The sequence below is a fragment of the Periplaneta americana genome, chromosome 2 (assembly GCF_040183065.1).
Source record: "Periplaneta americana isolate PAMFEO1 chromosome 2, P.americana_PAMFEO1_priV1, whole genome shotgun sequence".
NCBI lineage: Eukaryota > Metazoa > Arthropoda > Insecta > Blattodea > Blattidae > Periplaneta > Periplaneta americana.
The window spans coordinates 147,039,132-147,052,620 of record NC_091118.1 but is presented as its reverse complement, the minus strand read 5'-3'; the positions used below and the strand labels follow the sequence as shown (position 1 = coordinate 147,052,620).

The 13,489-nt window shown below is 33.8% G+C and overlaps 1 protein-coding gene across 3 annotated transcripts in view; it reads right to left on the bottom strand.

Annotated features, from left to right (window-relative positions):
• Positions 1 to 2,233: 2,233 nt before the first annotated feature.
• Positions 2,234 to 13,489, bottom strand: part of LOC138694674 (uncharacterized) — a 30,422-nt gene continuing 19,166 nt past the window's right edge. For all 3 annotated transcript variants that reach the window (XM_069818649.1, XM_069818650.1, XM_069818647.1), the window contains one exon: positions 2,234 to 13,057. In XM_069818649.1, coding sequence (XP_069674750.1) covers positions 11,379 to 13,057 — 1,679 coding nt within the window. In that variant the 3' untranslated portion in view covers positions 2,234 to 11,378. The remainder of the gene's footprint in view (positions 13,058 to 13,489) is intronic.

Sequence of the window (13,489 nt, the reverse complement as noted above, 5' to 3'; positions counted from 1 at the left end):
AAGGTGTGGTGCTTCAAGAGAGTTAAAGATATTTCAGAAACTTCGCATGTCATCCCAGAATTGTGAGTTTCTTACTCAGTCAATTGGATATAAATTAATGAAGAACACACTTTAGAGAAGCTATATCTGTTCAAGTACAGTTGCTTTTTTGGGCATGGAAGGAACTGAGTAAACTAGTTACGTTCTTCTGAACAATGGCCTTATTAGTTTTTGAATAATGATAAGGATCCATCAGGAAGAGCAAAAGAAATTGGCTGGGTCACTTGTTGAGGAGAAACTGACTACTGAAGGATGCACTGGAAAGAATGGTGAACGGAAGAATATACTAGATGATAGGCGACATTGAGATATATGGATTATATGAGGAAACAAAGAGGAAGGCAGAAAAAGGAAAGACTGGAGAAAGCTGGGTTTGCAGTGAAAGACCTGCCCTTGGGCAGAACAATGAATGAATGAATGAATGATTGAATGATAAGGCTCCTTTGCATTCATTAATATCAGCTGCTTTTCATACAGGTCAATGTGACAAATACCTTTTATTTGACCATCCCAAACTGAGTGCACATGCACAATACGTTTCCTCTGTGAGGTGAAAAAAAAACCGACGGGAAATGGCTCAGGTGATCACGCAACACGTACACATGTGCTGACAACTTTCAAATGAACGTCCTCATTGCTGATAAGGGTAGGGAGAGGGGAAGGAGAGAAGAGAAGAGAAGACGGAAGGTCGCACAAAGAGGGGAAAGAGACAGGAGGAGAAAGAGAGAGAAAGAGGGAGAGGGAGGGAAACAGAAAGGAAAGGGAATTGGGGTGAGAGAAGGGGACAAAGGAGTCAGCGAGAGAGGGAGGGAGAAAGGGAGAGAGACACAGATATATACAAGGTGCGTTTGAAAATTTCGTGGTCTGACACATGGATAACATTGAAAACGTGTCAACAATGCCGCCATTGTTAGTGGCCATTTTACATTAGTTCAAGAACGAAAAATCATAATTTTCTGTTAACTTTTTCCTGTTAACTACATTTTGTGTAGTAAAATTTTCAAGTTAATGCACCGAACAGACTGAAAAAAAATGGAAAATATCGAGCTTTGTGCTGTCATTAAATATTTCGTAAAAAGGAGAATGAGTCAAATAGAAATTAAAACAGACATGGATGCTACACTCCGCTCCAATGTTTTGGACTGAGAAAAAAAATTGGCGGCACTATTGGAACACGGTCGAGAGAGTGTGGGAGATGACAACCGCAGTGGACATCCAGTAACAGCAACAAGTGAAGAAACTGCAGAGATAATCCACGATATGATGTTAAATGACCGTCAATTGAAAGTATGGAAAATTAGCAAGGTTATGCTTATCTCAACTGAACGGGTGCACCACATCTCAACCAATGTCTTGGGCATGTCCAAGGTCTCCACAAGTGGGTTCTGAGTTTGTTAACACCGGAATAAAAGCACATCTGATGTAGAATTTCGAGGGATTGTCTAGCTCGATTTGAGAAAAATATACCCGATTTTTTTGGCAGTTCATGACCACTGATAAAACCTGGATCCACCACTACATACCAGAAACAAAACAGCAGGTGAAACAATGGAAGCACAGTGATTCCCGCCTCTAAAGGAAGCAAAAGCTGTTCAATCAGCTGGGAAAGTCATGGTGTCTGTGTTCTGGAATTATAAGAGGATAATCATGATTGACTGTCTGGCAAAGGAGAGAACAATAACCAGACAATATTATTTAAATCTCCTGCAAAATTGAAAGGGAAAATTCGCAGAAGAGGCCGGGTATGGCCAAAAGAAAGTGGAGTTTCATCATGATAATGCACCTGCTCAAACATCTGCGATCACGGTTGCTAAACTACACGAACTAAAATTCGAACTGTTGCTACACCACCCCCTTCTCTACTTACCAGATCTGGCACCCTCAGTCTTCTTTCTCTTTCCAAAAGTTCAAAACTCAGTTGGCTGTGAAGAAATTTTTGTCAAATGAAGATATTACCACAGCAGCAGGAGGGTTTTGCAGACCTTGAGGAATATTGTGTAAAAGGAGGGTATAGTGGCATTGCAGCACTGGTGGACCATGTGTCTGAATCTGAGACAGGGATTATGTTGAGAAGCTAAAATACTGGTATTTCATAAGACAATTCAATTCATAATGATAAAAATAAATGAAAAAACGCTTTTCTTTTCAGTTCTTATGACGTCATTTTGGTAGAAATAACACACAACTGAACATATGAACTAGGTCGTAAATATTTATTAGGATACTGTGATATATATTACCAATACAGCAGTAACAAAAATAGGTGTGCTGTTTTACAGAACCCTGACACCGGTCATCTGCAAACTTCACATTCTAAGAAATTTAATCTATTTGAAAGAATATCTCTTATGTGTTCTTGGATACATAACATTTTACACTGCATACTCATGTATATTACTGAGATACTGAGAGGACTCAACAAGTTGACGTTATTCACAAATAAGTTTCAAAATTCATATTGTATATTGCTAAGACTGCAAGAACCTATTGAAGGATCCTTACAGAAAACTGGGAAGAAACAGCCTAGCAAGTCTTCCAAGAGTCTTTTTAAAGTTAATATCACTGTACGTAAATTAAGAGTTTTACGACTGATAGTGGTCAAAATTGTTCAGCCCTGCACATTTATCTTATACTGTATGTTCACTATATTTAATTCAGTCATTTGAGAAATATGGAAGAAAAAAAAGGGTGACGTTACACACAAGATGCATGTGATTTGTGCCACATTTGAAGAGCTATTCAAATAAAGAAAAAAAACTGACTGGAAGAGAAACCAGCACTTCCATGATAAGACTTTTTTTTAGTGTTGCTCAGTTTTTAAGTAGAGTTTCTCAAATAACTCCATTTAATTGTTCTGGTTACATGGCATAACATACAATAAGATTACAACTGTAAAAATTACGCCTTCACTGAAGACGTAATTTTAGGAAGATTACTATTGTAAAATAATTTAATTACAGTTGGAATCTTCCTTTGACATTTGTTTTATGGAATGTTCTAGAAATAAATGAAATAAATTTTACTGCCAACAGTTACGAGACACATGTAAAAATACTTCGTAAGTATGTAGATTAAAACATTTACTTCAGAACATCTACATATTAGAAATAACTACAATCTGTCATAAAAAAAAACATAATGTATACAATACCAGCAATTTTTCATAGCTATCAAATGGACAGTCAGATGAATAGAAACTTTCTGTGTTGCAAACTACTAGATTTTCATTCTGAATTGTTACAGCACCTAAATTTTTATCAGATCAAATAATTTCATTATAACTGCTAAATGTTCAAGAGAAAACGTGAATTTTACATTACATTATCTCTACAATAATACAGTACTGCATATAACTGATACAAGTTCTTTAGACATATGTAGTGCAATTGTAGATGAAAACAGGAGAACTGTATGTGCATTTCGTTTTAGTTTCTAACTATGAATATCACTAGCATAGCTGTGAAGTATTATTCTTTTTTTCCTAGTTGCCACATGTCTCGTACAGCATGCAATTAAGTGATCACAAATAAATAATTTTTACACTGCAAACTATTTATCAACAAACACTATAATCAGAACCTAACGCATTTAATTATTATCTGATAAAGAAAAGAAACAGTATCATTTTAACACATTTCCCAGCAGAATACATCTACAGGCGAAAGTCTGCAGTAAACAGAAGCATTTGATGAAACATTGTTACTTCTTTTTCTAAGTATTTCTGCTAACTATTTATAAATAATTTCTCTTTCTTCATCAGCATTCCCCATTCACTTCTGCCAATATTCCTTTCTTTGATCTGTTATTACATTCTTTCCTGCAATGGCATTAACAAATACTAAATGCTCAAAACAATTCTCAATTGCATAAAAGCGCTTCTGTAGACCTATTGTTCTCTTTGTCTAGATCACTTACTTCTGAGATATGGAATTTAGTCTGTTTTTCTTACTGAGAGTTTTTGTAACTAATGTAATGACAAAATATATGTAACAATTTGAAATGTAGATCTATAGTAAATATGGAACTCCTCTTAATAAAATGTCATTACCTAAACAATCTGTATTATTACAGTTCCGATTACTGACATTACAAGAGCACTTAGCACTTGGTTTTAAACAATAATGCAAATGAAAGCAGAAACCTATCTTTAAATTACCTATAAGAAAAGCGGATTCCAGAACTGCTACAGAAGCATCTAAATTCTAATTAAAAATGTACGATTTCATTAAAAAAACCTCAAACCTTACTTGTAGAGAGTACTGTTTTCTTTCTATACTTTTCTTAGTTTCATTCGTTGATATTAAATGAGAACTGTCATTAGCAGAGGCAGCAGACCCATAAAGGCACATGGTCAAGTGCTTCAAAATTGTTTTTACTTAGTAATTTCAAGGACTATGCGATTAATTTTCCAGCAAACGATCTCAGAGACACTATCAAAGTTTATTTCACATTAAATGGAGAGGAACTGAAAACCTAATTGCAGGTTTTTTTATATAATCGTGAAGATTTGCACAGGGCGGCCAGTGCTGCTCTCTTTTACAATTCTATATGGAAAATAACACGTCGCGCACTTTCTTGGAATTTATCATGTTGTGAAAATTAATATCACCATCCCAATGGCGACAGTCAAAAGTAAACATTGTTTTTCAACCCTTAATCATAGTAAAATATGTTTAAGAAATTCAATGGAAAATGAGAGACTGAATGCTTTAACTGTGCTCTCTCTGGAGAAGAAAGTGATTCGTCACATTCCTGAATTCAACAAGAAGGTTATTGAAGAATTCGCTACAGCTTAAAAGAGACGAGTTCATCTTATATACAAGCATTAATTTTTCAGATACGTGTATTAGAATATTATTTTCTGTGTTATTTTCTACTTATACACTATGTTGCATGGAATTTTCTTTGTTTATGTGCTTTTTTATGACCCAATATTATGTGACCCTCCAATTTCACTCTTCACGAGCCGCCACTGCAGAGATCTCACAACCAACACAAGAAGGGTAAATCTGATATACCATTAATTACAAGGTAAGCCTAGATATATATTTTATATGTTTTCCTTCAAAGTTTGTATTTGCATGTATAAATATGTAGGCTACCACATTTATAGAGTATTTATAAGTTTGTATTATATACCGTACATATGCATAATACATATTTATAAACGAATTTTATTTGTGTGTGTAATTTAGGCCTATATTGTCTGTGTCTGCATTTTGTCCATTGTGTGACCCTCCTATTATGAAACAGTGGGAGCCGCCACTGATCATTAGAAAACTACCAATGCTGCATAAACATTTTAAGGAATAGTAAGAGTTTGCGTATACACAGCAGCTATAGCAAGTGATGTAGTTCTTACAAGACATACACCACAACTCATTGTAAAGTTTATGTAGAAAACAGCAATGGTGGCATAAAAGTACATCTTAAGGGTGTTCATATACTGTAAGACTATCACTTAAGTAATACAAGACTCACACACTCACTTATTTTATCACAGTTCAAATTAGGATGGGATTTTTAGGAAAATAAATGTTTTTTTCTGCATGCAGATTAAGGAAGGCGACCAAGTTTAAAACTACGATCAAAGAATCACTTTCATAAATATGAGATCTTATTTCACATAAAAACACATATTTTTAGAAAAAATTATGTAAAATAAATATTTTCGGAATTTTCTTTATAAATACATATTTTAATCCTTTTATGGTTTTGCGCTAATTTTTTTTCAATTTCGAATATTGAGTAAATACCTATTTCTTAAATATGTACATATAGTTTACTTTTGTTGGGTTTATGAAGCTGCATCATCGATAGAAATAATGCCAAATTTGCTAAATGACAGTTCTATAAAATGTGACTTAGCGTACATTTCTGCCAACCTGAGTTTTTTATGCGATTCAATAAAAAGATCTGATGTAACATAAATCTCTTGGTAGAAACCATACAAGAAGCATGCAATGTCAAAAGAAAATTAGACTCATTCAGGAGCTCTAAAATGGAAACTTTGAAAAATAAATTCACAAGTGTGTTAGAAAAAAACAACGGGTTTCAAACAATGTGTGAGATAGCTAAGGTCTTGGAGGGTGAAGAAGCAGCAATTGATTAGGATCACGTAAGTGTTAGTGATATTCTTCTCTTTAAATACACTAGACTAACTTCATGTGATGTGGAAAGGTCTTTCTCCCGATATAAGGCTTTCTTCCGTAACAACCAACACAGATTTCTGATGGAGAATTTGGAGAAAACTTTTATAGTGCACTGTAACTTCCAGGCATATGAAGATTAGTACCTCTGTACTTTTTTTCTCATAAAAACTAGTATTAACAGAAAAACGTTTTATGTTGTTATACATTTTCTTTATGTTTTAGGAAATATTTTAAAATAATTTAGCACGTAAAAAATAAACTTTTCTCACTTTTTAGCACCTAAAAATCACATCTCTAGTTATAACTCTTCCTGGTGATCACCATTACTTTTACCCCAGATCACATATACCTGGGTATAACAGATTGCTCAGTCTTATAGGCTTTGACTGTTACTACTTTTATCAATTTCACTATGCTGCCATCTACCTACTACATACGAAGCATGTTATAACTCTCTTTTGAATTGCATGGAGCAACTGTACTTCCATCTAGCATTCGTTCTAAATCGACGGTGACAATCTGGTGGTTGTTCTCTTCCACATGTTACCGATTTTAACAGAGGTTTTACCCACGAGACAGGAAAATAGGCTAAAACCTTCTAACAGTAGGTAGGTACCTAATGCTCTTGATTTAACAATCGAGTTATTTTCTCTCTTGCTTCCCAGTATTTAGATATAAGACTTCACAGTGTGTTAAATGATTCATATCCATGTCTTCTTCTTGAGAACATAATACACAATTTGGCGCACACAGGATGCCATGTAAATGTTTACCCAGACATCATGACCTGTAAGGAGTTTGTACATAGCCACAGAAGATTTACATGGTAGGTCAGGAATTAAATCAGGTCTTTTCTAGTAAATTTTTCCAATAGGAATATTTTGTAGTATTTAATATTGGGACATTATAATATTTTAATTGTAGTTTTAATAACTTGTTTTATTGAATAATATGAAAAATTATAGTTTTGTTTTTGTTCAATTTTAGTGCCTTTCTTTGCTAGAATGTCAGCTCTCTCATTACCACTTATATTACAATGTGCAGGAATCCAGTGAAGAACTATGATTTTATTTAAAGCTTAGATTTGTTTAATCATTGAATGGATCTATTTTATTTTTTCCATTTTTGGTTGATTTGTTGATATTATTGATTGTATTGTGGCTCTAGAGTCACTTAATATGACTATATTCTTGCAATGATGAATCCAAAAAAATAAATGTTGAAGGGATAGATAAATATCTTCAATTTCTCCATCAAAATTTGTGGTATTTTCCCCCACATTCTTATAGAAGGAAAAGAATCACAAGTACCACCTGCTCCAGCTCCTTCCTCAGGATCCATGAGAGAGCCATCTACATATATATGTCCAATTACTTAATGGATATGTTGTATGTAGAGTTTTCAATGTTCGAATTTTTGCTTCTTGAAGAGAAATATATTTCTTGTTAAAGATTCTGTTTAAGTATAGGTGACAAATTTCGGATGTGAATTATGATCATGTTTAACACAAATATCCCAAAAAAACGCATCATGAAACAATACCAACACAGCATTTTAAAGGTGGTATAGGATCGTTGGTTAATTAGACTGACATTATAGGCTGGATGAGCTTGATATCAATCAATTTTCGTTGTATGAACATCTCATAGGATTAATATTAGATTAATGGTATGAAAAACTCTCACTTTCATTTACTCTCTCACCATCCTGTCTATATAACACAATGTTAGAAAAACGTATGCAATCACGATTTAATGCATGTATGAAGATCATGAGCTCTTCAGTGGAGTATTACTTTCATTCGTAAATAGATCATACAATAATACACAATGTTTATACTGATCTATTGGAGCAACAGTTAAATATTCTTCACTTCTTCTTTCGTATAGGCATGTGCTTGTTTGTCTTCATAGTCTGTCAAATATGGTTATGTCACCTCATTCAATCTTCTCAAGGGTATACATACTTCTCTTCTTCCTCTAAGTCTTAAGTCTCTTGATGTAAGCATTTCATTCTTTTTTTCTTGTTTTAACGAATGCTTCAACATCACATTTCTCTCTCACATCTTGGTTCCAAACTCTATAGCCTTGTTTTGCATATCCTTTTCCATCAACATTATTCCTTAAGTTGAGGTGAGGAAATTGTACATATACGAGAAAGACGATTAATAACTGAAGAGCTATACAGAAAGAATAACATACTGGATCTGAAATTAAATGTCACAGTTTAAATAAATAAACTTTTATTAAAAAAAATAGATTCTAAAGACAAACAAGATGCCCTCAGAAGGTCCACGCATGTTTTGTATATTCTATAAAATAAACTTTTAGACTTTTTTTTATCAAATTATCAAGGTATGTATATATCCCACAGATACTCAATGTATTTATTCATACAAGCACTTCTCAATTTATTCGAATGATTGTGCTCTATACACTACATAATTAATCTGTGTTTTTTTGTACTAACTTTAGTTTTCGAGTTTTTGGTAGATTATTTTAATCTGAATCTTAATATGCTTTGTATAGTTCTCTTATTTTATGTAATAATTATTAAAACCTCACATAAATTCCAAGAGATACACAAACTGCAAGACTAAAAAAATATACTAGAGTGGTTTTAAAATTTAAATATATAAAACATAATTCAGCAAAATCATTAACAGCTGCCAAAGAGGAAGACATACTAATTAATATAGATGCTTTATGACCGAACATAATTTCGTTCTCTTAGTAATGCAAGAGTGATATGATCAAATCCATAATATTGCAAATGGATAATAAATATAAGCACTTAAATTACAATTTCATTCCAATTATTTTCATTACTAATACTTTTTATATAATATTACCTAAGAGACATATGAATGAAGTACAATATGAATAACTTGATAGTATATGCACATCTTAGAACGTGTCCATTTTACATTCCCACCATGTTTTCAATATATGTGCTTTATTCGAACAAATTTGCATAGGCAAAAGTATGTCTCCGCCATAACATAACTTGAGTATTTGTAGTTTTATACTTTTATAACAAACTTTAATCGTGTTTACATTCATGCTGAATTAACGAACATTTAAATATGTCTCCGCAAATTATGATTTAAAAAAATTAACAGTTCATAAAGTAACACTCTGAAAAACAAGTTACACATAATCACAATTTAAACATTCATTTGCTTTGCCTTGTACAGTAGAGTCTCAATTATCAGAGTTAATGTGGATCAAGACTACCTCGGATAAGCAAAAACTCGGATAAAAAGGATGGTTACTGAAAAACTGTGTTTTGATTAGAAATTAGACAAACTCTTTACTTAATAGACTAAATGGAATGAACAAGTCGGATTAATATGAACTCTACATAACATACAGAATGTATACATTTGAAAAAAGCAACTAACATGCAATACTGTACAGTATACTGAAGAAGAACGGTTAGGCTCGATCTGTGAAACAATTGAATCTTTTGGCACCGATGGAAACACGACCCACAACCTCCATCACGACCCACAACCATTATTTACAGTAATTTAGTTTTTTTTTTTTTCGGACTCAGATAACAAAGAATCTCAGATAATCGAGACTCTAGTGTATTTATTTTAATATTCACCTAACCTAGTGACATACAATAGAAAACTGTAGAGTCTAATTTGCTAAAATTTGCAAGGCACTTTGAGCCCTATAATGGGAAAAATCTGTATTAAAGTGTCATTTATTTCAACATGCAACCATTTACACCCATACTGATTTTTGTGACCTCTTACCCAAAGAAAGTTTACAGTACACTACTACACTCACACCACTAAATCCATTAAATGATATGTAGGGAAGGTAATGCCAGTATACCGGTACTTTGTGAATGTTATAAAATATTCCTGGATTATCTGAGAACTTATCATTAATCAGAAATGGCTATTAATTTATCACCGAAAACACAAACTTCGTGTTCAATATTAATTTAGAAAATTGTTATTTAATTGAATATAATCATCATCATATCCCTCACGTATTAGACCCTACAGGATCTGTTACGGTCTCATGCCAGTGCTTTCGTGGTTTTCCCAATTTCCTCTTTCCTCTTGGTACATAAGTAAGAATCTGTTTAGGCCATCTAGTGCGATCCATCCTTTCGACATGTTTTTTCCACTGAAGTCGATATTGTTGAACAAAATTAACTATAGGATCCATTTTGAGTTCCTGCAATATGTCCACATTTTTACGGTGTTCCAGCAAAGAGCATCCTGCTGTTCGTCTCATGAACCTCATTTCCGCTGTCGTCAGCCTTTGCTCATCAGCTTTTCTGATTGTCCATGCCTCGCTACCGTAAGTGAGGACCGGTCGAGCTAGTGTTTTATATACCTTTAGCCTTGTATGTTTCTGAACATGGGAGGATTTGAAGACGGCATTAATGACGCCAGTGATTTTTATAAATTTAGATATTTTGTTTGAATATAATTGAATATAATGAAATTTACAAATACCACAAATAAATTCTAGATTAAACTTTCATAATCCAGGAATGTGCCTGCAGCAGTACAAGTTATTTAAGGCCGATTAATAAACTTTCATATGCGATTAATTTTCATAACTGTTTAAATACATACATCACTCATAATTCTTAAAGACATATTGTACTGAAGTGAGAACATATTTAATGTAACTGAGAATGATAATATCTAATATGGTAGTAGTGGATTACGACATATTTAAAAGAAATATTAAGCCATTAAACTAATTTACAAAAATATTAAAATCAATTATCAAACATATCTATTCGAAAAATGAAGAATCTTATTTCATTCTGGAATTAAATATCAGCGCTGAACACAACTGTGAAGGAAATATGGATCATATGTAGCATTGCAAGTTCTAAACCAGCTTAGTGCCACAATCAGGTTTTCGAGTTATTCAAGAAAAACTGTTTAATTTTGTAATTGTGTTATATATGATACACTATCTATAGACAGTCATAGAAACGACTTACAGACGATCTAGAGCTTAGTGGGTCTTGCAATGCATTAGCCTCGGCATATAGAATATTTTGACATACAAAACTACAAATTGATCAAAATGGCACTTAGCTGGTATAGAACTTCTATGCTGCATATATTGTCAAAAATTAAAACAAATTTTTCGAGGGTTAGAAGAATATCATCATCAGTACTACTTGCAGTAATGCATCTCATTACAAAGCACTGCGGTGCATACAAACAATACCAGAGACTTTCCCACCTTCAAGGTAACTTTGCACAGCTATTACTGTTTGTCCGCCATTGATCTGCAGCACAGAGGTATTTCCATTTTCTTCAATTGTTACATTGAATTCATCACAAAGATGCTCTGTCAGTTCTGTCGCTAACTCACAGAACTGATCTTTGTTCAAAAATCCATTTGGGGCCAGTCCTGTCTTATTATAGAAGTAATCAAAGGCACATTCTTCATTTTCACAAAATCTTTCGTTTTCTTGCTCTTGTGCTGACATGCAAGCATTTTCGCTGTCATATGCCAATTTGAGCATGAAAAATCCATCTCCGTCTCTAGATGTGAATTTATTCAGCACTTTATGAAAAAAATGACTGTCTGGATTTCCAGATATTCCGTACTTCTTATTAAAATCCTCGATATTCACATCTGGAGAGTACTCGCGCACCATTCTCAACATTTCATCATAGTTGTTTCTTTCTTTATCAACTTCTGCTTTTACAAATTTACATACAAATTTCATGTATCTTAGGAAATCTGGTAGAGACTTGCAATGCTGTAACTCTACAAACTTTGCTTGAATGTTGAATATCTCATCACCAGATAAAGCAGTCTGAGTCTCTTCATTGACACTCTCATGAAAACTGTGCATCTGTCGAGAAGGTCCTGGTACTGGCTCTTCAACAGCTCTGTCACTGGCATTAATTCCCGCAGTTATGCGAGTTCTGTCAGAATATTCGACTGGTTTATTGTTAATTTTTATTGCTCTTGTTTCCGAAATTATAGTTCCAGCTATTTCTCTAATTTTACTGGGTTCACATTCAGTCAGAATCCTGGAGCCCTCAATTATTATGTCCGACCAGTGCTTAACGCCAAATGCCTTGCAGATCTTTTCAACAACTTCGTCTATTTCTTTATTCCAAGATTCCCACAAGTTATTCAAAAGACACCCAACTTCATACATGTACTTTGCCATAGTAATGACGCCTTTCAGCAGACACTTGGTAATCTCAACAAATTTTGTATATATCCATTTGCAGACTGTCAAGAAAGACTGTTGTACAGATGGAGAATTCATTATGGAACTACTTCCTATGACGAAACCAGTAAGACCTTCATACTGGCTAAGTTCTACAACTCCAGTGAATGTATTCTTCGTATTCTCTGCAAATTTAGAAATTCGGGACATCATTTGCGTCATAGTTCCTGTGTATTCTCCAGTTCCACTTCTTCCAATGCTATTTATCAAAGTATGTGCTTGATGTGTAGAAATAACAGAGTTTGTGAAGAACAGAATTGATGAAGAGAACTGGAATATATCCAAAGATGATACTGGTTCAGCATCAATTACCTTTACAACAATATTAGCAAGTCCATTAGCTACTCCTAAAGCATTAACAATACAAGACGTAGCTGTTACTGATTTCATTGCGATCTGGCCTGCTAATGCCACCGTCTCACCCGCTTGAGCCATCTTAGCAGCAGCTGCAACAGCTCCTCCAGAAGCAATTCCAATAACGCTTCCTCCAATTCCCAACCAGCAGTTGCGAGATTCTGCGTTGTCAAGCCCGATGCTCTGCTTATGTGTGCCTCTGTCCACAAGAGTATGAATGCTACGTCCAGCAGCATATCCACCACTAGACACTGTTGCTGCGAGGGCAGCTGAAATTAAAATGCATTGTTATTTCATTTGCTCTTTGTTTAAATCAAACTAGTCAGAATCGATGTGGTAATAATTGAATCGGTTATTGTTGAAAGGAACTAAGTCCACTTTTTAAAGTTTTGAAATAATCGAAAAATACTGTTTTGTGGATAATCTATCGAAGATTAAACCAACATATATACCAACATATATATATGTTGGTTTAATCTTCGATAGATTATCCACATAACAGTTCCTTTCAACAATAACCGATTCAATTATGAATTGTTATAAATAACCGATTCAATTATGAATTGTTATATTTACTGGCAGAAGTCTCACGCCCCCTCAATCTCAGATTTTGAGTGTTGAATAATTTGTATTTCAGTTTTTAAGCTAAATAGCTTTTATGATCATCTTGTGGGGCCGTTGAAGTGGGCAAACTAATATCT